Below are 27,058 nucleotides of genomic sequence, written 5' to 3'. Positions count from 1 at the left end.
TAAAGCTTTTTCACTCAGTGCTCACTTTTCAATTGCTATTAGTCTTTATTGTTTCTTTAACTGAATGAATCAGTGAATGGATATATAAAATCAGACTAGACTTCTTTATTAGAATATTAATTATACCTTCTACAGTGTTTGTGTGGTACTTTTCATTTTCTAGAGTATTGACTTTATTTATAGCATCTGGGAAGGAAAGTCAAGTGTTGTATCCATTTGATAAATTTGAACTCAGACAGTCATACCTGTGAGGATCTGAAGGCTAAACCATGTCAAGGGAAACTGAGGTTAATAGATGATGAAAAGAAGTAAATAGGTATATTTGGTATCCCTAGGAAGTAAATAGGTATATTTGATATCCCTAGGAAGTAAATAGGTATATTTGATATCCCTAGGAAGTAAATAGGTATATTTGATATCCCTAGGAAGTAAATAGGTATATTTGATATCCCTATGAAGTAAATACATATGTTTGATATCCCTAGGAAGAAAACTCATTAACTGGTTAGGTCTGTGGTAGGCATTACTACTGTTCAACAGTATCCAATTTCTGGTGCTCTCTACTCTCAGCCATACAGGTGATTTCACTCCCTGTCGTGTTTGAAGTTGTGTAGAGCCACATGAATTGCTTTGGTCATGGAAATGTTAGTAGAAGTGCTATGTGTCACTCTTAGGTGGAGGCAATTCATTCCGGTGCTTGCTTCTCTAGCCCTCCCTTTCTCTGTCTGGAGAGCTATTGGGACACAAAGCGGACATGACATGAGCAAGAAACACTTTTGTTGTGTTAAATTGATAAACTTTTGGGATTGTTTGTTATTGAAGAATCACTTTCTGGGAGTTCCCTGGTGGCCTAGTGGTTAGGATTCAGTGCTTTCACCTCTGGAGGACCAGGTTGGGGGAACCATCTCACATGCCACTCGGTGCAGCCAAAATAAAATAAATAAATAAATAAATGAAACATAAAAAAACCCCACTATGATTAAAAAAAATCACTTTCCATCACTGACTGAGACAAAGGCTAAATTTATACATTCCTTCATCCAGGGTGTGAGGCTAAAGAACAGAGTCTATTAAAATCTATATTCCATTAGTGTGTCTTTGTATTTTAAATTCAATTATTTATTCATTTAATGAGCATTTATTAAAGCTTACTAGTTGCAAGATAACTGTGGTAGCCACTATGGAGGGGACAATACAAAAATATGTTTTTAGTTATTTGTATAGCATCCTTATCAGGCCACACTGAAAATCTATGTAAATCTCTTAGAACTGTAATTTTCTTGGAGTATTTTCATGTAGCAGTTCTCATGTCTTACACCAAGTGGTGCCCCGTAGTAAACCGTAACAGTGGGAGCTGCTTTTGATGATCAGGAATATCCAGAGTTTACCTGTTCTGAACTGACTAGTCTAAACTGAGTAGCATTGCTTTTCCTGTTGGCAGTCAAACACCCGAAAGGCATAATTATTTATAATGATCACTAATCACAGTGAAACACCACCTCCTGGAGGCAGTGGATGGGGACTCTTGGGGTCTCCCAAGTAGACCGTCTGCCTTGAGAAGGTAAGAAATCAGTCTGTCTTGCTGACTGCTAATCCCCAAAGCTTACCTAGCACAGTGCTGCCAGAGTGACCACCTAATATTTATTGTATGAATGAAGCACAAAATGAAAGGATGCATGAAATCCTTACCACAGTGTAAACATTTGAACAAGGTTTAGTCCGTTTTGTGTGTTCAAAGTATGTTTAATGGGAAAGATTTACTTAGTAGGCATTCCTCTCATATTCAATTTCCCCCCAAAATATGTTTTGAAATATTAAATCTGTTTTGAAATAGGAAAATTGATATGGAGTCTTAAGGGGAAGGGTAACATCAGAGCAGGCTTAGCTTGGGACTTCCCTGGTTGTCCGGTGGTTAAGACTCTGAGCTCCCAGTGCAGGGGGCATGGGTTTAATCCCTGGTTAGGGAACTAGATCCTACATGCCGCAACTAAAAGATCCTGCATGCTGCAACCAAAGATCCCATATGCTGCAACTAAGACCCAATGCAGCCAAATAAATAAATAAATAAATGTAAAAACAAAAAAACCCAAAAAAACAAGCTTAGCTTAGTTACCCTTAAAAAGCTACAAGATTTTCAGGTACTTTGAAGCCATTAAGAAAAAAAATGATTTGAGGAGGAACATCAAAAAGAATGTAGGTCATGATTTCATTGCCCTTCACAGGTGTAAAATCCCTTTAAGAATTTTTAAATGGATTATGTATCATTGATTTACTCATAAAAATGATGAGGTTCAGCATATTCAAAGGGTAGTTTACTTGGACAATAATCTCACTAAATTTATTGTTTTCATTTTTAACGTGTGTGAGTTTTGGATATTTTCATGACTTTTATAAACTTTCCAAATGTATATAAGAATAGAGAGAATAATAAATGTACCCTCATATACCCATCATCCCATTTTCAATAATTACCAAACCATACTTGCCTTTTGTTTTTTACCTTTTGCTCTCCCGCCTTCCCTCCCTCCTTCCTTTTCTTTTTTCTCTTTTTCAAGCATTTTGAGAAAATTCCAGGTCATTTCACTCTTACACAATTCTCTATAAAATATGGATATTTTCTTACATAAACACACATAATTTTCACACCTAACAAAAAGAACATTAATTCCTTAATATCATCAAAGACACAAATTTCTCTGTCTTACACATGTCCTTTTTTCAGTTCATTTGTTTAAAAACAAGATCCAAGCAAGGTCTACAGTCAAACCTACTTGTTATGTTTCTTTAGTTGCAATTAAGCTGGAAAAACCCCCTTCCCACTTTTTTCATGTCATTGATTGTGGAAGATGAATTTACATTTTTTTACTTTCAATGTTTTAAATTTTATTACAAACAGAACTCTAAAGATTTGCACTTTAAGGAATTTTGCTTCTCTTAGTCTTTCCTAGCTTACAAAAAGAAGTACAAAACAAAATATCCAGGCTTCTGGGGTGGGGGAGAGAAATTACTCTGTTAATTTATTTGGCTCCGTTAATATTAAACAGATTCAGAGGTCTCATTTTCTGAGGAGAAACAAAACGTTATTGAGTACAACTAAATAATTCAGTCACATTTTCCAAGCATATAACACTTCTTGCTTCTTTGGCTGTTTCATTTTTATTTCTGTAAGGACCTCTGAAAATTAGAGGTTAAAATCAAAATCATTGAGACTGAGACTTCCAGTTCTCTATCTCTATATATCTTACCTTCTTCCTTATGAACAAAATCCTTACTTGAGACTGAAATGTGTCCAACTTAAAAACTGTGTTTTCCAGCCTCCCTTGAAAATAGAGGTGGTATTAAGACATAGGTCTAGCCGAAGGGATGTAGGCAGAGGTAGTTGTGAGGGAATATGAGGAAAGCTTCTTTTTAAAAATGGAGACAAAACAGTTCACAGAGAAAGAAATAGAAGTGGACCTTAAACATACGAAAAAAATACTCAAATTAATTCTTATTAATATAAATATAAATTAAAACTACCCTGGGACTTCCCTGGCACTCCAGTGGTTAAGACTTCATGCTTCCACTGCAAGGGGTGCATGTTTGATCCTTGGTCAGGGAACTAAGCATCCACACGTCACGCAGCCCTGAGCTGTCATTTCTAACTATCTGATTGGTGTAAATCCCAAAATTTGGCAACAAACTCTTGGAGAAGTTGCAGGGAAACCAGCAATTTCATGAATGCAAAATGGTATAACCCCTGAGGAAAACTTTGACAATATTAGCGAAATTACAGGTAAATTTACCATTCAATTGATAAATCCCACTTCTAGAAATTTATGCTTAAAATACACCAGCACAAATATGAAGTCACATATACACAAGCTTTGTGTGTATGTTTTAGCTTTATCCTGAGTTTCTTTTTTTTTTTTTAAATAAATTTATTTATTTAATTTCTTTTTGGCTTCATTGGGTCTTTGTTACTGCACATGGGTTTTCTCTAGTTGCGGCGAGCGGGGGCTACTCTTCGTTGCGGTGCGTGGGCCTCTCATTGCGGTGGCTTTCCTTGTTGCAGAGCACGGGCTCCAGGAGTGCAGGCTTCAGTAGTTGTGGCACATAGGCTTAGTTGCTGCGTGGCATATGGGATCCTCCCAGACCAGGGCTCGAACCCGTGTCCCCTGCATTGGCAGGTGGATTCCCAACCACTGTGCCACCAGGGAAGCCCTCCTGAGTTTCTTAAATCACATTTGATTGTTGAAGGAAAAATTATAACATTATATAATGTGCTCATTGTATATAGAGGAAATGCATGAGATTATTGTGTTTAAAAAGTGGAGGGGGTAAAGGGACCTAAGTAAAGTTAGGCTTCTGCATTTCCCTTGAAGTGGTAAAACATTCATACCAGTAGGCTATGGTAAATTGCATATGTGTATTCTAATAATAGGAATACTAGGAAAACTATACAATGCAATTTACTAAAAAACACTTCAAATAAATAAAAATGGAAACCTAAGTGTCCAAAAATCCACAGGAAGGTAAGAAAAGAGAAGCATAGGAATGAGGAACAGAGGAAACAAACAGAAAACAAGTAACAAAATGACCTACTTAAGCCCTAGCTTATCAATACTTACTTTAAATGTAAGTGGTCTAAATACATCATTAAAAGATGGAGATTGGCAGTGTTGATTAAAAAATATTTGATCCAATGATAGCTGCTTACAAGAAACTTCAAATTCAATGGCATAGGTAGGTTGAAAATGAAAGAAAAAGTAAAATAACCAAAATTAATATCTATTTGATTTCTTTGTAAGCTTTTACTAACATTTTTTATAGTGAGCAACATTTCTTACCAAATTTCTATGGAGAGTGTAATTTCAAAATTATTTTTATTTTCTGCCAAAGCTCTTGATCCACTTTTTAAAGTTTTTATTTATTTATTTGTTTCAGCTTTATTGATATATAATTGACATATAGCCTTGTGTAAGCTTAAGGTGTACAATGTGGTGATTTGACATACACATATATCACAAAATGATTACCACAATAAGGTTAGTTAACACATATTGTTAACTATAGTCACCATGCTGTACATTAGATCCCCAGATTTATTCATTTTATAAATGGTAGTTTGTACCCTTTGACCACCTTCACCCATTTCCCTTACCAGTTCCCCACTGGCTCCTGGAAACCATCAATCTGTTCTGTTTCTGTGAGTTCATTTTTTTTAGATTCCACGTATAAGTGAGATCATACAGTATCTGTCTTTCTCTGACTTAATTTCACTTAGCATAACACACTCAAAATTCATCTATGTTATTGCAAATTGCAGGATTTCTTTCTTTTTTTTTTTTTTTTTTTTTTTTTTTTGCGGTATGCGGGCCTCTCCCGTTGCGAGGCACAGGCTCCGTACACGCAGCCTCAGCGGCCATGGCTCACGGGCCCAGCCGCTCCGCGGCACGTGGGATCTTCCCGGACCGGGGCACGAACCCGTGTCCCCTGCATTGGCAGGCGGATTCTCAACCACTGAGCCACCAGGGAAGCCCTCTTTCTTTTTTAATGACTGAAATATATGCATATATATATATATCACAAATATAAATATATATATATATTTATCACAATTTATCTATTTATCCATGGATGGACATTTAAGTTGTTTCCATGTCTTGACTATTGCAAATAATGCTGCAGTAAACAGAGGTGCAGATATCTTCGATATAGTGATTTTACTTCTTTTGGATATATACCTAGAAGTGGAATTACTGGTTCATATGGTAGTTTTATTTTTAATTTTTTTGAGGACCCTCCATACTGTTATCCAGAATGGCTGTACCAGTTTACATTCCCACCAACTTTTCTCCACATCCTGGCCAGCACTTTGTTATCTCTTATCTTTTTGATAATAACCATTCTAATGGATGTGAGGTGATATCTCATTGTAGTTTTGATTTACATTTCCCTAGTGATTAGTAATGTTGAGCACGTTTTCATGTACCTGTTAGCCATCTGTATATCTTATTTGGAAAAATACCTATTCAGGTCCTTTGCCCATTTAAAATTAGATTATTTGTTTCTTGCCATGAGATGTAGGAGTTCCTTATATATTTTGCATATTAGCCCCTTTTTAGATAGATGGTTTGCACATATTTTCTCCCATTCCATAGATTGCCTTTTCACTTTGTTGATCATTTCTTTTGCTGCACAGAAGCTTTTTAGTTTGATGTAGTCCCACTTGTTTTATTTAAGCTTTTCTTGATTGTGCTTTTGGTGTCAGAGCTAAAAAAAATCATTGCTAAGATCAATATCAAGGAACTTTCCCGGTTTTCTTCTAGGGGTTTTATGACTTCAGGCCTTACATTTAAATTTCAATCCATTTTGAGGTAGTTTTTCCAACTGTTGTAAGATAGGGGTCCAGTTTCATTCTTTTGAATGTAAATATCCAGTTTTCCCAACACCATTTAATGAAGAGACTGTCTCTTCCCTAGTGAGTATTCTTCACTACCTAGTCAAATATAGGTTGGCTGTAAATGCGTTGGTTTATTTCTGGGCTGTCAATTATGTTCCATTGGTCTATGTGTCTGTTTTTTGTTTGTTTGTTTATACTAGGTACTAAAAAATCTTTATTTAATATTCAGAGCAAGTCCATAGGTGATTTTGCTTTCCTCATACTACAGATTAGGAAACTATGTGTCTGTTTTTATGCTGGTACCATACTGTTTTGATTACTATAGCTTTGTAATATACTTTGAAATAAGGAAGTGCAATGCCTCCAGCTTTGTTCTTCTCTCTGAAGATTGCTTTGGCTATTTTGTGGTTCCATACAAATTTTAGAATTTTTTTTCTATTTCTGCTAAAAAAATGCCATTGGAATTTTGATAGGGATTGCATCAAATCTATAGATGGCTTTGGGCAGAATAGACATTTAACAGTATTAATTCTTCTGATCCATGAACATGGAGTATCTTTCCATTTATTTGTGTCTTCTTCAATTCCTTTAATCAATGCCTTAGTGTTTTCAGTGTACAGATCTTTCAAATTGGTTAAATTTATTCCTAAGTAGTTTATTATTTTTGATGCTATTGTAAGTGGGATTGTTTTCTTTCTTTTTTTAGGTAGTTCATTGTTAGCATGTAGTCTAGTTAAAGGTTTGTCAATTTTGTTAATCTTTTCAAAGAATCAGCTGTTAGTTTTGTTCATCTTTTCCATTGCTTTCCTATTCTCTATTTCATTTATTTCTGCTCTAATGTTTATTATTTCCTTCTGCTAAATTTAGGCTTAGTTTGTTCTTCTTTTTCTAGTTCCATGAGGTGTACTGTTCAGTTGTTCATTTTAGATCTTTCTTTTTTTCTTAAGGTAGGCATTAATAGCTATAAACATTCATCTTAGAACTGCTTTTGTTGCATCCCATAAGTTTTGATACATTGTGTTTCTATTTTGTTTGTCTCATGATTTTTAAAAATTTCTCATTTGATTTCTTCTTTAATCCATTGGTTGTTCAGGAATGTGTTGTTTAATTTCCATGTATTTGTGAATTTTTCAGATTTCCTTGTGTTATTGATTTCTAGTTTCATACCATTATGGTTGGAAAAGATACTTGATATAATTTCTATCTTGAATTTGTTGATACTTGTTTTGTGGCTTAATATATGATCTTATCCTAGAAAATGTTCCATGTGCACTTGGGAAGAATGTGTATTCTGCTGTTGTATGGAAAGTTCTGGATCTGTATATATTTTCCCTACAGTGTTGTTCAAACCTGCTGTTTCTTTATTGATTCTCTGTCAGCATTATCCACTGATGAGTTAGGTGTTAAAGTCCCCAACTATTACTGTATTGCTGTTTATTTCTAATTTAGTTCAGTTAGTATTTGCTTTATACATTTAGGTGCTCTGATGTTGGGTGCATAAATATTTAATATTGCTGTATCTCCTTGATGAATTGGCCCTTTTATCTTTATATAATAACCATCTTTGTCTCTTTTGACCATTTTTAGCGTACAGCCTATTTTATCTAAAGTCTGTCCCTGCTTTTTTTTGGTTATCATTTGTTTAGAATATCTTTTTCTATCTCTTCACTCTTAGCCTATGTGTGTCCTTAAAGCTAAAGTGAAACTCTTGTGGCTCATGGGATCTCAGTTCCCCTACCAGGGATTGAACCTGGGCCACAGCAGTGAAAGCCTGGAATCCTAACCACTAGGCCACAAGGGAACTCCCATTCCATGTCTTTTGGTTGGAGAATTTAATCCACTTATGTTGAAAGTAATTACTGATAAGTAAGAACTTACTATTTCTATTTTGTTAGTTGTTTTCCAACTCTTTTGTAGATCCTTTGTTCCTTGAGCCCTCTCTTGCTGTCTTACATTGTGATTTGATAAATATTTATGGCAATATGCTTTGACTCCTTTCTCATAATCTTCTTTATATCTACTACAGGTTTTTCCTTTCTGGTTACCATGAGGCTTATATAAAATATCATATAGTTATAACATCCTATTTTAAGTGATAACAATTATCTATAGGATGCATATTATGTGCCTGTGTTTATGCTACTCTCTGGGAAATACAAAGTAGAATAAAAGAAAGCCCTTACCCATGAGAACCTGATAGTCTTCTTGGTTAAACAAATGTTACCTAAACTGGGGAGTGCAGGGTAGGCAGGGCTTCTTGGAAGATAAGTAGGAATCAGCCATGTGACAAAGAAGAAGTTTGTTGGCCAGAGGGAATGCATGTACAAAGGAGATGAGAAACAACACATTTGGTATTTCTAGAATAAAACATTAAATTTGAAGTTGAATGTGTTTTTAGACTAGAAAAATGGACAGGGACCAGATCTGGGAGGGTTTTGTTTGTCTTGATAAGGAGCTTAGACTTTATCCTGCAGCCAGTAGGAAGTCATTGATAAGTGGTAGCATAAACATCAGATTTGCATTTTAATGGTGACTTCTAGCAACAACAGTATGGAATAAGGGTTGCTTCCCAGGAGGTAGAGAAAAGAGTTAGAAGCTGTATTATTCTAGGTGGCAGATGATAAAGACTTTGAAACAGGGCAGCAGTATTAAGGACAGAGGAACTGGACAAATTCAAGAAGTATTCAGGAGGTAAATTTGTCAGAACCTGATGATAATAGGATGTTTGGAGATGAAGAAGAGGAAATATTATAATATAATATAGAATGAATTTCTAGTGTCTGATTAAATGGTAGATTAACTGGCATAGGGAATGTAAGAGGGGGAGCAAGTGTGGTGGCAAAGGAAGATGAATTAGGTTTTGATATTGCTGGATTTGACAATACAGATGGAGTTTGGTAGGCAGATCTAATGCTTTGTAGAAGGACTTGGTCTGGAGATAAGATACACTTATATGCTCAGGACTCAGTGTCATGGCTTATATGCGTAGGGTGGGAGATGCTATCTCAGATTTATTCATTTGAGGATTTTCTGTTATTAACACTCTCAGGAACTTGCTGCAACTGATAGAAATCTAATTTAAACAATTTTAGGCACTAGAGTGTTGGCTCACAGCTAGCGGAAAAGGGGGATCCAACTTATGGCCACCTCAGAGAGAGAGCTCAACAATATTTAGAACCTGGAAATTAGACACATAAGACTTAACTAACTTAGCAGACCACAGAAAGCTGAATTCTGTCAATGTTCACCCACCAGAGATCATCAGGAACACACCTGGAGTTAAAGTGATGTTTGTTTAGTTTTCTGCAGCAAGGGAGAACACACCCCAGAGGAATCTTGGAGCCATCTCAGGAAGGGAGAATTGGGAAGGAATTCTTATAGGGTAGGGTTTTTGCTGGATGATTCTAAAGAGGGATTAGGGAAGTGAGGTGCCATCTTTGGATGGGATATGGTTGAGAAATGGAGGCCTGTCAGCAATTGGATATCTCAGAAATCTTTGTTCAGGAAACTGAAAGAAAAAAGCCAGACCTGGGATGTCATTGGTAACAATGCAGCAATCACTTAGAAGAAAAGATTGTTAGTCATTTTTGCAGCTGTGGTATCGCCTTGTATAGAAATCTTGTTTATGTGACCTTCCTCATGTCCCTTGGAAACATTGTTTATGTTCTGGAGGAATATCACTGTCTGATTGCCAGCAGGGCTGTTTTTCATTTTCTCAGATCTAACTGCCTATACGAGGGTAATTCCAAGGAGCAAGCCAATTTTCACAGCAGTATCCTGGAAAGGCTCAAAATATACACAACAGGTATGGATATGAGTGGGACTGAAAATATGAGAAAGTCTATATGAACATGGAAGTCTACATAAGAAAGCAGTTAAGGCCTTGTTATGAACTGAACATTTATGTCCCCCCCAAATTAATATGTTAAAATCCAAACCCCCAATATGATATTATGAGGAGGTGGGGGCTTGGGGAAGTGATTCGGTCATGAGGGTGGAGCCTTCATGTTTGGGGTTAGTGCCCAAAGGGAGCTCCCTTGTCACTTCCACCATGTGAGGACACAGTGTGAGAAGACATAATCTATGAACCAGGAAGTAGGCTCTCACCAGACACCAAATCTGCTGGCATCTTTTCTTTTCTTTTTTTTTTTTTAAAGGAGAATCACTTTATTTTGAGTAGTAAACAAAACTTCATTTATAACATAATAAATGTTATAACATAATAACATTTAATATATGTTATATATTAACATAATAAACGTTCCATCAGTTTTTTAAAAAAATAAATTTATTTATTTATTTTTGGCTGCGTTGGGTCTTTGTTTCTGTGCGAGGGCTTTCTCCAGTTGTGACGAGCTGGGGCCACTCTTCATCGTGGTGTGTGGGCCTCTCACTCTCATGGCCTCTCCTGTCGTGGAGCACAGGCTCCAGACGTGCAGGCTCAGTAGTTGTGACTCACGGGCTTAGTTGCTCTGTGACATGTGGGATCTTCCCAGACCAGGGCTCAAACCCGTGTCCCCTGCATTGGCAGGCAGACTCTTAACCACTGCGCCACCAGGGAAGCCCCTTCCATCAGTTTTTAAACAGTTAGTCCAAAGAACAAAACCTCTTTTAGAATTTACATTTAACCTTAAATATTCTAAAATGCATCCATGTCAACTTTGGTATTTTAATTTTGCCTGATACTGTGAAATACGGCAAACCTTGATCATGGTCAAATTCCTAATTTTTGCTGTTCAGCCACTTTTCTTGATCTTGCTCTCTGATTCCGTACATTCCAGAGTGTTCAATGGATTTGTAATAAACTTCCAAGATGAAGGGGAATTTCTTCCTCATCGTTTGCCTGAAATCTTGGCTTGTGTTTATCTTTTTAAACAAAATATATGCTCCAAAAATGTCCACAAGTTCAGCTACTAAGCCTCCTTTAAAGATCTTCTTTGCCACTGGATCCATAGTGCCTCCATCCTGAGCTGTATACTTGCAAGGGTCTGCTGGCATCTTGATCTTAGACTTCCCAGCCTCCAGAAATGTGAGAAATAGGGACTTCCCTGGTGGCGCAGTGGTTAAGAATATGCCTGCCAATGCAAGGGACACGGGATCAAGCCCTGGTCAGGGATAGATCCCACATGCCCCGGAGCATCTAAGCCCATGTGCCACAACTACTGAGCCTGAGCTCTAGAGCCCACGAGCCACAACTACTGAGCCCGTGTGCCACAACTACTGAAGCCCACACGCCTAGAGCCCGTGCTCCTCAACAAAGACAAGCCACTCCAATGAGAAGCCTGCGCACTGCAACAAGGAGTAACCCCCACTCACTGCAACTAGAGAAAGCCTGTGTGTGGCGAGCATTGCCCTCTGAGGAAGGCGCCATTAAGACCCTCATAAGCCTCAGGGCCCGATTGTACTCTCCTTGGTATGCATCCTGGACTTTATGGTATGAACGTAAAAAAGGAGATGGCCTTTGGCCAAATCGCTCCAGGGACCTGCTCAGTTACTGGGAGTCCCTGGTTGTTCCCTAAAGCTAGGAAAAGCAACCCTGGAGGGGAAATTGGTGCCTTTGAGGGAGAAGCCGAGAAGCCAATCAACCAGCTGATGCCGGTAAGGCGTGACTAAGCTGAGAAGCCAATCAACCAGCTGATGCCGATAAGGCATGACTAAGCAAATTCCCTGCTTTAGGGGTGTATATATATGGCTGTGCTTTGCTATTAAATTTGCCTTGCAACCATCAGTTGCTTGTGCCCTTCTGATCCCATACCTTGGTGCATTCAGTTCCCTACCCCCTCTCGTCGATCGTTGCTACACTTTGAGGACCCGCCGCGGCTGGCGGCACCTGTGTGCCTCAATGAGGACCCAACGCTGCCAAGAATAAATAAATGAATAAATTTAAAAATAAAAAGAAATGTGAGGAATAAATGTTTGTTGTTTAAGGCGTTCAGTTTAGGGTATCTTTGTTATAGCAGCCTGAGTGGACCAAGGCAAGCCTCTAGGATTGAAAGTTTACTCTTTAGAGAGGTTGACTCAGAGACTGGATTTGGAAATATGAGAAACAGCAAAAGGAAGGGAGGTCTAACTGAACTGAGAGTAGGAGCTGAGGGAAAATTTGCAGAGTTAATGGTTAGACTCTAGCCTCTTTCCCTCACACAGCTGTCAGAAGACTGATTTTCAGGCTTGGAAATGGGATGGCTCTTCTCTTGGGAAACCAGTTAATCCAAGGAAAAAAACTTACAGACATTGGCAGTAGGGAAGGTGGGCACCCAGGGAAACACCTGTGTCCCAGCCTGATCACAAGCCCACGCTTAGCTTCCAACTATCTTTTTCATGCGTTATGCTTAAATATGGACAACACCCAAGGACCATGAGAGATTTGGGGAAGCATTTAACTTGAAAGAGAAAATAAAAGAAACATTTAAAAAATTTACAAGAAAAGAGATAACCTAAGGAGCAAAACCTGATATTGAATCTATGAAATGAGAAAAAGATGCTCTAAAAATAAATATTCAGCAGTCAAGGAAGAGTTTTTGGAAATTAAAAAGGTATTAGTTAAACTAAAAATTAAATTTTTTTGAAGTATAGTTGATTTACAATATTATTTTTAGGAGTACAACATAGTGATTCAATAGTTTTATATGACTTTTTTTTTTTTTTTGGCTGCGCCGTGCGGCATGTAGGATCTTAATTCCCCAACCAGGTATCGAACCTGTGCCCCCTGCATTGGAGTCTTAACCACTGGACTGCCAGGGAAGTCCCCAATATTTTTATAGATTATGCTCCGTTTAAAGTTATTATAAAATAATGACTATATTTCCCTGTGCTGTACAAAAAAAATAATAGAAGTTTTGGGAGATAAAATTGAAGACATCAAAAAAAAAAAAAAAAAAAATTGAAGACATCGTCAAAGTAGGGAAAAAAAGAGAACTGGGGCTTCCATGGTGGCGCAGTGGTTGAGAGTCCACCTGCCGATGCAGGGGACACGGGTTCGTGCCCCGGTCCGGGAAGATCCCACATGACGCGGAGCGGCTGGGCCCATGAGCCATGGCCGCTGAGCCTACGCGTACGGAGCCTGTGCTCTGCTACGGGAGAGGCCACAGCAGTGAGAGGCCCGTGTACCGCAAAAAAAAAAAAAAAAAAAATCTACTGTGAATAATCATGTGCATAAATTGTGTAAAAATTTTTAAAAAGGCCCAGGCTCCAGACTAAGTAAATCGATCTCCAGGGTGAAGCCCAGGCATCAACAACTTTTAATAGTTTCCCAGATAATTCTCATATACATCAAGGATTTCTAAAATTGCAAATTCTGGGACTTCCCTGGTGGTCCAGTGGTTAAGACGCCATGCTCCCAATACAGGGGGCATGGGTTCAATCCCTGGTCAGGGAACTAAGATCCTACATGCTGCACGGTGCAGCCTAAAAATAAATAAATAAATAAAATTGCAAATTCTGCGAAAATCATTTATTAGTAACAGTTATCATTATTATGCACCTACCAATTGCTAGACATTGTACTCTTCTAAGTCTCTTAATAACCCTGTGAGATATATATTATTATTCTCTCTTTACCTATGAGAAGATTGAAGGGTGGGTGGAATAGTAAAGGTGGTAAAAAGGTATAAATTTCATGTTATAAAAGAAATAAGTCCTAGAGACTTAAATGACTATAGTTAATAATACTGTACTGTATATTTGAAAGTTGCTAAGAGAGTAGATCTTTTTTTTTTCTTTTTTTGGCTTCATTGGGTGTTCATTGCTGGGTGTGGGCTTTCTCTAGTTGGAGCAAGCAAGGGCTACTCTTTGTTGTGGTGCGTGGGCTTTTCATTGTGGTGCCTTCTCTTGTTATGGAGCATGGGCTCCAGGTGCTTGGGCTTCAGTAGTTGCAGCACGTGAGCTCAGTAGTTGTGGCACATGGGCTCTAGAGTGCACAGGCTTCAGTAATTGTGGCGCGCAGGCTCAGTAGTTGTGGCACATGGGCTTAGTTGCTCCACGGCATGTGGGATCTTCCTGGACCAGGTATCAAACCCATGTCCCCTGCATTGGCAGGCGGATTCTTAACCACTGAGCTGCCAGGGAAGTCCCGTGAAGAGGGTAGATCTTAAAAGTTTCTATCGTAAGAAAAAATTTGTCGCTATGTCTAGTGATGGATTTTTTTTGTTTTTTTGGCACACCATGCAGCATGTGGGATCTTAGTTCCCTGACCAGAGATCAAACCTGTGCCCCTGCAGTGGAAGCACAGAGTCTTAACTGCTGGACCACCAGGGAAGTCCCGTGATGCATTTTAACTAGACTTATTGTGGTAATCATTTTGCAGTATTTACGTATTTTGAATCATGTGTACAGCTGAAACTAATATAGAATTATTATATGTCAGTTTTATCTCAGTAAAAAATCTTTTCCTTAGAGATATTGTTAAGCATTTTGTATCTTAAATTGTGTCTCAAGAGAGAAAATGTATTTGAAGTTTTTCTTCTTTTTTTTTTTTTAACTCAAGAAAGCATTTTAGGATAAGAATCTTACAGGGAAAAAAATCCCACAATTCATGGATTGTAAAGAAAAAAGGGTTTTTTCTTTAAAACAGTATCTTATGCAATTGGGAGCCAAGGGAACCATGTGAACAATTCAGAGAGGCAAATTAACTGCAACAGGAAAATTTTCAGTCTATTGTGGCCCTCTCTATCCATGCAACTCAAATCATATGTGAAAAAGAAAATCTCTGTCTGGGGACAGCCATATTCATTGACCAAGCTACCTTACTAAAGTCTGGGGCCCAGAAGAAAGTGAGGGAGATAGACTCAGAAATCTGTGAGTAGATTTTCTGAGGAGGTTGTTCCCGTGCTTGACAATATTGGATGGTAGGGAGCATGGAATGTCCATGGACTGACTTGATTATTGGCCCATTGTCAGATGGCTTGAGAAGGAGAGAGGGGACTTCCTTGGCCGTCCAGCCATTAAGACTCTGTGCTTCCACTTCAGGGGGTGCAGGTTCGATCCCTGGTCAGGGAAATAAGATCCCACATGCCACATGGTGCGGCCAAAAATTTAAAAAATAAATAAAATAAAAAGAAAGAGAGAGAACATAATGCCTTCACTTGTGTCTATGAAGTTCGAAGTGTGAGCCTGCCAGTTCTTCCCTTCCTGACTACCTGTCCCATGGATTTTGGACTAGCTTAGATAGCCTTCATAGTCAAATAAGCTAATTCCTTGTAATAAATCACACACACATGTACATACTGAAGTGGAAAGGATTAGTGGGAGCAACAATTTGGGGAGGGGAAATCAGGAATTCTCTTTCGGACGTGTTCAGTTTGAGATAGTTTAGACCTCCAAATGGAGAGGTCAAGTAGGCATTTAGACAGCTAATAGACACAGGGGCTAGAGATATAAATTTGGGGAGTCATGACTACAGAGATGCTTATGTTAAATCATGGATCTCATGAAATTGGATGGGATTGCCAAGGGAGAGAGTGTACATAGAGAAAACAAGGAGAACCCTGACCGAGCCCTGGATGGTCCACATTTAAAGCCCCAACAGTGTGGGCGAAACCAGAAAACAACATGGAAGAGGAGCAGTCCCTGAGGTGAGAGAACCAGGGGAGTGTCATGTCAGAGAAGCCATGAGAAGACAGTGTTTCAAAAAGGGAGAGGCCAAGTGAGTCTAATGCTGGTAAACTGTTGAGTAAAATAAGGTGACCATTGGATTTGATAATAACAATAACTCATTGTTTAAAAGGCCCCTTTTTTGAGCACTTTAAAAAAAATATTTATTTGGCTGTGCTGGGTCTTAGTTGTGGCACGTGGAATCTTCTTGGCATTGTGCAGGATCTTTAGTTGCAGCATGCAAACTTTTAGTTGTGGTATGTGGGATCTAGTTCCTGACCAGGGATCAAACCTGGGCCCCCTGCATTGGGAGCTCAGAGTCTTAGCCCCTGGACCACCAGGGAAGTCCCTGGAGCACTTTTATAAAATCTGGAATGTCAGGTTTTTTTCTCTACATGAGATATTGGGAGGTAGTTATGGTCATTACTATCCCCCTTTTCTTACCAAGGAACAGAGGCTCAGGTCTATTTCAGGAAATTGCTCAAGATTAAAGTAGCAAGTTATGACAGACCTGGTTAGAAGCAGATTTCTTCATTCCAACTCAAGTCTCTGATTCTAAATTCTAGTTGGCATAGGAATCACTTATCATGCTTTCTAAAAATACAAACATGTGCCCCACCTCAAATATGTTTCATCAAAGAACTCTCAGATGAGGGCTAGGGAATGAGCATTTAAAATAAAATAAACCATTGACATGGAATGGATAAAGAAGATGTGATACATACATACAATGAAATATTACTTAGCCATAGAAAGAACAAAATAGTGCCATTTGCAGAGACGTGGGTGTACCTAGAGATTACCATACAGAGTGAAGTAAGTCAGAAAGAGAAAAACAAATATCGTATAATATTGCTTATATATGGAATTTGGAAAAATGGTACAGATGAAGTTAATGGCAAAGCAGAAATAGAGACACAGATGTAGAGAACAAACTTATGGTTACCAAGGGGGGAAGGAGGTGGGCGGGACAAACTGGGAGATTGGGATTGACATATGTACACTACTATGTATAAAACATAACTAATGAGAACCAACTGTTTAGCACGGGGAGCTCTACTCAGTGATCTGTGGTGAGCTAAATGAGAAGGAAATCTAAAAAAGAGTGGATATATGTATACATATAACTGATTCATTTTGCTGTACAGCAGAAACTAACAACATTGTAAAGCAACTATACTCCAATAAAATTAATTAAAAAAATAATAAAATAAAATACATACAACTCAACAAATAGTTCTAAATGAGAGACCAGGGTTCAGGGTCACTCAATTAGTCTACAATATATTCTAAGCAACCTTTAAATTAGATTTTGTAGGATTAAAGTCTATGCAGAGTTAGTTAACCAAGTTCACAAAGGTCAGCCGAAGCTACTTAGAGCTTCCTCAAGATGGAAATGCTAATTTACCCCGTATGTTAATGCCTCAGTTTAATCTGCTGAGGTGTTTTCTTACAATTAGTCTCCTGTTTCTGAATGGAGAAAGCATTTCCCCAAAGACAGTTCTTTCCTTTGTGACCGAACTTCCTAATCAAACTTCATCATCTCATCAGGTGAATTTCCATGACTAGTTCCTCCAAGTTGAAAACCACTTCGTGTAGTGAGAGATGCATGTGATGGGAATGTATGGAGATAGTCAGCTGCATGTTTATGAAATAAGGATGATGTCCAACGCATGAGCACTTCTCACCTATTACAAAAGAGAAAATTGTGCTTTACAGGTAATTTAAAGCAGGGACTCAAACTTATTAAATTCTGAGGTGCTTTTTCTAAAATTTCAGCAGCGTATCCTCATTCACTGATGGGCATTTCCAGCCCTTCTCTAAGAGGTCCTAGTGCACCTCTTCTTTTTCCGGGAGTGTAGTCAGTCCAGACCAGAGTGACCCCAGGACTAACCTTGCTCAGACACAGCCACTTAGAAGGACCCCCTTGCATTTGTCTATCATTCATTGTTCTCCAATATATTTTTCTACCTCTTCCTTTAAGAGCTGACGGCACATCAGAATCATCTGTGAGCTTTAAAAAAAAAAAAAAAATTGATGCTTAAGCCCCTACTTCAGGTGTTTATTTATGCTGCTTTTATTACCATGTATTTGGACTTCTCCAGTAGCCTCCCCACCTTTAGTCTCCTACCAAACTAATCCATTCTACATATTCCTGACAGGTTACTCTGTCTAAAACCCATCTTGTTGAATTTAAAAGATTAAAGGTAAAAAATGACCCGCCCCTTCATACCATGAGCAAAAATTAACTCAAAATGGATCAAAGATGGGAATTCCCTGGCGTTCCAGTGGTTAGGACTCTGTGCTTTCACTACTGAGAGAGCAGGTTCAATCCCTGGTTGGGGAATTAAGATCCCGGAAGTCGTGCAGCGCAGCCAAAATAAAGAAAGATCAAAGACTTACATGTAAGAGCTAAAACTATAAAGTTCTTAGAGGAAAACATAGGTGTAAACTTCATGACTTTGGATTAGACGATGGTTTCTTAGATAAAAGTACAATAAATAAAAGAAAAACTAGATAAATTGGGCATCATTAAAGTTAAAAACTTTTGTGCCTCGAAGACATCCCATTTATCACAGATTGGAAGAAAGCTTTTCAAATATACAACTGATAAGAGACTAGTATCTAGAATATAAAAAGAGCTATTACAACTTAATAATAAAAAGACAAATAGCCCAGTTTAAAACAGGCATAGAAGAGGCATTTCTCCAAAGGAGATACACCATACTCAATAAGCACATGAAAAGATGTTCAACATCGTTAGTTGTCAGGAAAATGCAAATCAAAACCACAGTGAAATACCACTTTATACCTACTAGCATGGTTATAATAATAATAAAAAGATAAGTGTTGGTGATGATATGGAGAAACTGGAACCCTCATACATTGTTGGTGGGAATGTAAAATAGTGAAATAGCTTTGGAAAATGTTCTGGCAGTTTCTCAAAAAGAAACATGGAGCTATATGACCCAGCAATTCTACTCCTAGGTATACATACCCAAGAGAATTGAAAACCTACACCCACACAAAAACTTGTATCCCAGTGTTCAGAGCAGCATTATTCACAATAGCCAAAATGTGGAAACAGTCCAAATGTCCATCAACTGATGAATGGATAAATAGAATTTGGTATATGCACACAATGATGTGTTATTCATCGATAAAAAGAAATGATGTATTGATACATGCTACAACATGGATGAACTTGGAAAACTTTGTGCTAAGTGAAAGAAGACAATTCCAAATGACCATATATTGTATGATTCCGTTTATATGAAATGTTCAAAATAGGCCAATCTGTAGTCAGACAGTAGATTAGTGGTCATCTAAGGCTGGAGGGGGAAGGGGTATTGAGGAGGTAAGGGTTAGGGATGTGGGTTTCTTTTTAGGGTAATGAAAATATTCTAAAATTAATTGTTGTGATGGATGCCCAACTTTGTAAATGTACTAAAAGCCACTAGATTATGCACTTCTAAAAAATGACTTTCTGAGTTCTTTTGAGTGCCTTAGGCTGGTTTTCAGTATCTACCATTAGGGCTCCTCCTCTGTTCAGACTTTAGTTTTATTTCCTTTTATTCTCCCCCCTGTACTAGGTCACAGTCAAACTGGACTTTTCAAGGTTTCTCAAAAAGGCCTTGTGCTTTCCTTTCTTGTTGTAATGCCCCCATGCCAACTTCTGCCAGCCATGCCCAATCTTCAAAAGTCCAAGTGAAACGCCTCTTCCTCCATCTCTACCTCAATTCCCGTAATATTTTTGCTCAATCTTCTAAGTGCTCATTTATGATAGAATATGGGGAAAACCTTGCCTCTCCCCCCACCTTCTTATTTTTCAGGTTGCCTCCTTTTAATTGTTTTCACCCTCTCTTCTGAATTACTGAAAAATATGTGAGAAATATAGTCAAAATGACTTTTTTTTGGTGGGGGAAAGAGTTGAGACAACACTTGTATTTTTCGTTTTGCTTAACAGCTGTTTGTGGGAATGTTCGTATGTTGGATAGTGTGCTTCTAGAATCTGACCATCAAGGTCAGGCTGGACCAACAAGATGCAGCGAGAGAAAGCTGGGGGTGAGTGGACAAGATTCTGGACATCAGCTGTACAAGCTCCCCTTTTTTGGAGTGAGTGGGACAGCAGGCACACAGAGACCATTCCTAGGCAGTGAGTCCTCCCACACTGTCAGCTGCCAGCCTCAGGCTGTGCCACTTGCACCTGGTGGGAGGAGGCTGCGGGTCCCTCCCGGACCAGAGAGAGGAGCAGGACTACCCCTTGGATTGCGTGGCCTAGAGGCTCCTCCTTTTCCTTCACGCAGGCTTCAAGGGCACTTTGCAGGTGGTGGTAATAAAGCAAAAGAGGGACCTAATTATTTGTCCTTAATCACATGTGTTAATTTTAAAATTAGAACTCCAACAGGGGAAGCAGGAATACAAAACCCTACTCAGGAATCAGAAAATTTGAAGTATGTCAAGTGTGCAATTTTTAAAAAATTGAAGTATAGTTAATTTACAATGTTGTGTTAGTTTCTGGTGTACAGCAGAGTGATTCAGTTATACATAAATATACATGCATTCTTTTTCATTGTAGGTTATTACAAGATATCGAATATAGTTCCCTGTGCTATATACAGTAGGATCTTGTCGTTTATCTATTTTATATATAGTAGTTTGTATCTGCTAATCCCAAACTCCTAATTTATCCCCCTGTCTGCCCCTGTTTGCCTCTTTGGTAACCATTTATTTGTTCTCTACGTCTGTGAGTCTGTTTCTGTTTTGTAAATAAGTTCACTTGTATCATTATTCTAGATTCCATGTATAAGTGATATCATATGGTATTAGTCTTTCTCTGAGTTACTTCGCTTAGTGTGATAATCTCTTGGTGAGAGTGTGCAATCATAGCATCCCAAATTTTATCTTTTACAAAAACTTGACGATTCAAGAATTGTTTTAGTTGAATTTATCTCCCCACATTAAATGTTCCTAAATTAAGATTTTGGAAAATTATGTCTCAGGTTAAGGTAATCAAAACTGAAGTTGGACCAATGTCCCAAAGCATTACAATTTTTTTTCATTAAAAATTACTTAAGTAATACATGCTGTAGTAACAAATTTCAGCACTGAGGAAGCAAATATCCTTCAATATCTGGTTTGTATGTTACAGCATTTAGCTTCTTCTCTTGTGTTCTGTATGGAGAAGCAGTATACCCTGTGTAGTGCATGAGCTTTGGGGTCAGATAGAAAAGCCCAGATTCTAGCCTACAGGGTGTTTTCCCTGGGGTAATTTTATTAATTTCTCTGTGTCTGTTTCCACATCTGCAATACTCATGAAAGGATTGATATGAGGATTAAATGAGATAATAATGATTTGGCATTTAGTGTTTGGCACTTGGTTAAGTTTCAACAGTTGAGAGCTAAGTAGAGAAGTGTGTGCAGATGTTCTCTTCTGTACTCAATTATAAGCCCTTTCAGAACAGCAACCTTGTCTAACTCAGTTCCCACAATGCCTAACAGTGGCAGAGGCTCCATACATGTTATTAAATGAATGAACAAACGAATGAATGAGTGATGGTTTATTTGAGTCCCTGATATAAATGAGTAATACATTTTTTGAGAGTGACAAAGACATTTTGTGTCTTTTTTTTCTACATAGTTTCCTTTTTGTGTGAAGTCATTTTGTCTTCAGACAAGATTTGAATGAAGTGGTGCATGCTCTGGATGCCTTACTTGCATGTGTTCCCTCCCCACCTAGGTGAGGTAAGGCAGTTACTTATCTTCCCTTACGGCCAGTGATGGAGACTCAGAGAACATAGGTATGTATTACATCATAGACTTTGCAGCGAAATGAGCATTAGAATGTTTAGGCTGCACAATAATAGTATTAATTTTTTTTTATTCTGCTAAGCTCGCTTTCTTTCTGCTTTCCTCTAAATGTATAGGAAATCTATTAGATAAAAATCACCTCTAAAGTTCTTATTTCTTGTCAAAGACAGCACTCCCCAGATAAGAAATGGTATTCTAAGTAATAAACATCAAAATAAATAAACGATCCGGGTGGGAGGTTGAGGGAGACGATCTGTGGTGTACTTAGCTTGCCACTGCTCCCAACCTTTTAAAACAGTTTTATTTTAACTTTTTTGAAATGTTTTTTATAAATTTACTTATTTTTGGCTCCGTTGGGTCTTCGTTGCTGTGCGCGGGCTTTCTGTAGTTACAGTGAGCGGGCGTTACCCTTCGTCGAGGTGCGCAGGCTTCTCATTTCGGTGGCTTCCCTTGTTGCAGAGCATGGGCTCTAGGTGCACAGTCTTCAGTAGTTGTGGCTTGTGGGCTCTAGAGCGCAGGCTCAGTAGTTGTGGCACACGGACTTAGTTGCTCCACGGTATGTGGGATCTTCCTGGACCAGGGCTTGGACCCGTGTCCCCTGCATTGGCCGGAAGATTCTTAACCACTGCACCACCAGGGAAGTCCCTAAAACAGTATTATTGTAAAAGATTGCTCATTTTTTCAGAAATATGCATCAACTTATTGGCACAGTTTAACAAATATTTACTATAAAGCAAACACCCATGTAACTGGTACTAAGGTTAAGAAATTAAACATCATGAGCACTTCATCCCAGTCCATGTATCAATTTCTGATCCCAACTTCTCTCTCTCCTCTCCCAAAAGGTAACCGTTACCTTTGTTTGACTTTTCTTTTTGTTTTCTTGCTTTTCTTTATAGCTATACCATATATGTGTGAAGTATCTTTAAACAATGTTGTGTTGTGTTTGCCTCTTTTAGAACTTTATATAAATCAGACTGTACATATCTTTTGTATCTTGCTTTTTACTTTTTTACTCAACATTACGTTGTAAGTCACTCATATTATTGCATGTAGTTGAAATTCATTAATTTTGTTGTTGAGTGATATTTTTGTATGAATATACTCTATATTTTTATCCATTCTATTGAAAATAGATTGCTTCCTATGGACATTTTCATATACATATTCTGGTTTATATGTATACACATTTCTCTAGGATATATGCCCAGGAATATAATTGCCACATCACTGGGTATGTATATCTTCAACTTTACTAGATACTATCAAGTTGTTTTCCAAAGTGGTTATATTGATTTACAACCTCACGAGCAGTGTATGAGCATTCCAGTTGTTCTGCATCTCTATCAACATTTGGTATTTTCTTTCTCCTTTTTTTTCTTTTCTTTTCCTTTCTTTTCCTTCCTCCTCCCTCCTTCCCTCCTTCCCTGCCTCCCTTCCTTCTTTCCTTTCTATTACAGTACCAGTATAGTATATATCCTCGTGGTTGAAATTTGCACTTTCATGATGACTAAAGAGATTTAGTACTTTTTCATTGGCAATTATGATTTCCTGTTTTGTGAAGCAACTACTTAAGTCTTTTTTTCTTTTTTAATTGAATTGCGTGCCTTTTTCTCAATAGATTTGGTTTGTCTTTCCTTTCATGAGTAATATAGGTGGATGTTGATAGAGAGTGGAGTTATGTGGTCATATCCCACCTTTTAGAAAACTGCCAAATGGAGTTTAAGTTATTGTGTGTGTGTGTGTGTGTGTGTGTGCGCACGTGCGTGTGCTTGCTTGCATACGCAGGAGGTTTATTGAGTCAGTTCTTCTTTTCAGATGTTACCTCCAGGCAGTTCGTGAGTTTTCTGCCCTGGAGTCTGGGCAAGAGATGCTTCGTAAGATTTGAGTAAGCACCATCAAGGGAGGGCAGAGGAATATACTCTACCCCCCACCCTAATCAGGAGATCACTTAATAGAGGACATCAAAGGATGTCCATTGCTTGGGGACGGTCTCCAGTTAATCATTACCTAGAAGTAGAGAGCAGAACATGGTCTGGTCAATCCCCTGAATGGGTCTGTCCCTTTTAATCAGTGCTTTGAAGACCTTTAAATTCCCGTTAGACCCATTAGTTTGTCTGGAAACTAATGTTTACTTGGAAATGAGACAAATAAGAAGGGGATTCTCTGAAACAATCCTCTAGAGGAATGTGTCTTCACTACCCTTAAATAAAGATAAAGTGAAGAAAGTAGGAGAAAGTTACTTGCAACTTCTGATAAATAAGCTGCTGGAGCATTTCTGCATGTCTTTAAACATAATTTTTTTTAAATTAAATTAATTTTTTTATACAGTTGGTTCTTATTAGTCATCTATTTTATACACATCAGTGTATACATGTCAATCCCAATCTCCCAATTCATCACACTACCACCACCACCTGCCGCTGCTTTCCCTCCTTGGTGTCCATACATTTGTTCTTTACATCTGTGTCTCAATTCTGCCCTGCAAACCGGTTCATCTGTACCATTTTTCTAGGTTCCACATCTATGCATTAATACATGACATTTGTTTTTCTCTTTCTGACTTACTTCACTCTGTATGACGGTCTCTAGATTCATCCATGTCTCTACAAATGACCCAATTTCGTTACTTGTTATGGTTGAGTAATATTCCATTATATATATGTACCACATCTTCTTTATCCATTCGTCTGTCGATGGGCATTTAGGTTGCTTCCATGACCTGGCTATTGTAAATACTGCTGCAATGAACATTGGGGTGCATGTGTCTTTTGGAATTACGGTTTTCTCTGGGTATATGCCCAGTAGTGGGATTGCTGGGTCATATGGTAATTCTATTTTTAGTTTTTTAAGAAACCTCCATACTGGCTGTATCAATTTACATTCCCACCAACAGCGCAAGAGTATTTCCTTTTCTCCACACCCTCTCCAGCATTTGTTGTTTGTAGATTTTTCTGATGATCCCCATTCTAACTGGTGTGAGGTGACACCTCATTGTAGTTTTGATTTGCAGTTCTCTAATGATTAGTGATGTTGAGCAGGTTTTCATGTGCTTCTTGGCTATCTGTATGTCCTCTTTGAAGAAATGTCTGTTTAGGTCTTCTGCCCATTTTTTGACTGGGTTGTTTGTTTTTTTAATATTGAGCCTCATGAGCTGTTTATATATTTTGGAGATTAATCCTTTGCCCATTGATTCATTTGCAAATATTTTTTCCCATTCTGAAGGTTGTCTTTTCGTCTTCTTTGTAGTTTCCTTTGCTTTGTAAAAGTTTTTAAGTTTCATTAGGTCCCATTTGTTTATTTTTGTTTTTATTTCCATTACTCTAGAAGGTGGATCAAAAAAGATCTTGGTGTGATTTATGTCAAAGAGTGTTCTTCCTATGTTTTCCTCTAAGAGTTTTATGGTGTCTGGTCTTACATTTAGGTCTCTAATCCATTTTGAGTTTATTTTTGTGTATGGTGTTAGGGAGTGTTCTAATTTCATTCTTTTATACGTAGCTGTCCAGTTTTCCCAGCACAACTTATTGAAGAGACTGTCTTTTCTCCATTGTATATCCTTGCCTCCTTTGTCACGGATTAGTTGATCACAGGTGCATGGGTTTATCTCTGAGCTTTCTATCCTTTTTCATTGATCTATATTTCTGTTTTTGTGCCAGTACCATATTGTCTTGATTACTGTAGCGTTGTAGTATAGTCTGAAGTCAGGGAGTCTGATTCTTCCAGCTCCGTTTTTTCCCTCAAGACTGCTTTGGCTATTCAGGGTCTTTTGTGTCTCCACACAAATTTTAAGATTTTTTCATTCTAGTTCTGTAAAAAATGCCATTGGTAATTTGATAGGGATTGCATTGAATCTGTAGATTGCTTTGGGTAGTATAGTCATTTTCACAATATTGATTCTTCCAATCCAAGATCATGGTATATCTCTCCATCTGTTGGTATCATCTTTAATTTCTTTCAACAGTGTCTTATAGTTTTCTGCATACAGGTCTTTTGTCTCCCTAGGTAGGTTTATTCCTAGGTATTTCATTCTTTTTGTTTCAATGGTAAATGAGAGTGTTTCCTTAATTTCTCTTTCAAATTTTTCATCATTAGTGTATAGGAATGCAAAATATTTCTATGCATTAGTTTTGTATCCTGCTACTTTACCAAATTCATTGATTAGCTCTAATAGTTTTCTAGTGGCATCTTTAGGATTCTCCATGTATAGTATCATGTCATCTGCAAACAGCGACAGTTTTAACTTCTTCTTTTCCAATTTGAACTCCTTTTATTTCTTTTTCTTCTCTGATTGCCATGGCTAGGACTTCCAAAACTATGTTGAATAATAGTGGTGAGAGTGGGCAACCTTGTCTTGTTCCTGATCTTAGAGGAAATGCTTTCAGTTTTTCACCACTGAGAATGATGTTTGCTGTGGGTTTGTCATATATGGCCTTTATTATGTTGAGGTAGGTTCCCTCTATGCCCACTTTCTGGAGAGTTTTTATCATAAATGGGTGTTCAATTGTGTCAAAAGCTTATTCTGCATCTATTGAGATGATCATATGGTTTTTATTCTTCAGTTTGTTAATATGGTGTTTCACATTGATTGATTTGCATATATTGAAGAATCCTTGCATCCCTGGAATAAATCCCACTTGATCATGGTGTATGATCCTTTTAATGTGTTGTTGGATTCTGTTTGCTAGTATTTTGTTGAGGATTTTTGCGTCTATATTCATCAGTGATATTGGTCTGTAATTTTCTTTTTTTGTAGTATCTTTGTCTGGTTTTGGTTTCAGGGTCAATGGTGGCCTCATAGAATGAGTTTGGGAGTGTTCCTTCCTCTGCGATTTTTTGGAAGAGTTTGAGAAGGATGGGTGTTAGTGCTTCTCCAAATGTTTGATAGAATTTATCTGTGAAGCCATCTGGTCCTGGGCTTTTGTTTGTTGGAAGATTTTTAATCACAGGTTCAATTTCATTACTTGTGATTGGTCTGTTCATATTTTCTATTTCTTCCTGGTTCAGTCTTGGAAGTTTATACCTTTCTACGAATTTGTCCATTTCTTCCAGGTTGTCAGTTTTATTGGCATAGAGTTGCTTGTAGTAGTCTCTTAGGATGCTTTGTATTTCTGTGGTGTCTGTTGTAACTTCCCCTTTTTCTTTCTAATTTTATTGATTTGAGTCCTCTCCCTCTTTTTCTTGATGAGTCTGGCTAATGCTTTATCAATTTTGTTTATCTTCTCAAAGAACCAGCTTTTAGTTTTATTGATCTTTGTTATTGTTTTCTTTGTTTCT

General features: G+C 37.9%; 1 protein-coding gene and 1 pseudogene across 1 annotated transcript in view; one reads left to right on the top strand and one right to left on the bottom strand.

Moving 5' to 3' along the window:
* The first annotated feature begins 9,833 nt into the window (after positions 1-9,833).
* KCNMB3 (potassium calcium-activated channel subfamily M regulatory beta subunit 3) overlaps positions 9,834-27,058 on the top strand; it is a 57,861-nt gene continuing 40,636 nt past the window's right edge. Inside the window, 2 exon segments of the mRNA XM_067033499.1 lie at positions 9,834-9,927; positions 10,136-10,190. Of these exon segments, the coding sequence (XP_066889600.1) occupies positions 9,834-9,927; positions 10,136-10,190 (149 nt within the window).
* On the bottom strand, positions 11,108-11,338 carry LOC131757279 (protein CEBPZOS pseudogene; annotated as a pseudogene).

The sequence above is a fragment of the Kogia breviceps genome, chromosome 5 (assembly GCF_026419965.1).
Source record: "Kogia breviceps isolate mKogBre1 chromosome 5, mKogBre1 haplotype 1, whole genome shotgun sequence".
NCBI classification, from domain to species: Eukaryota; Metazoa; Chordata; class Mammalia; order Artiodactyla; family Physeteridae; genus Kogia; species Kogia breviceps.
Note: the sequence above shows the minus strand (reverse complement) of the source record. Positions and strands in the feature narration are given on the sequence as shown.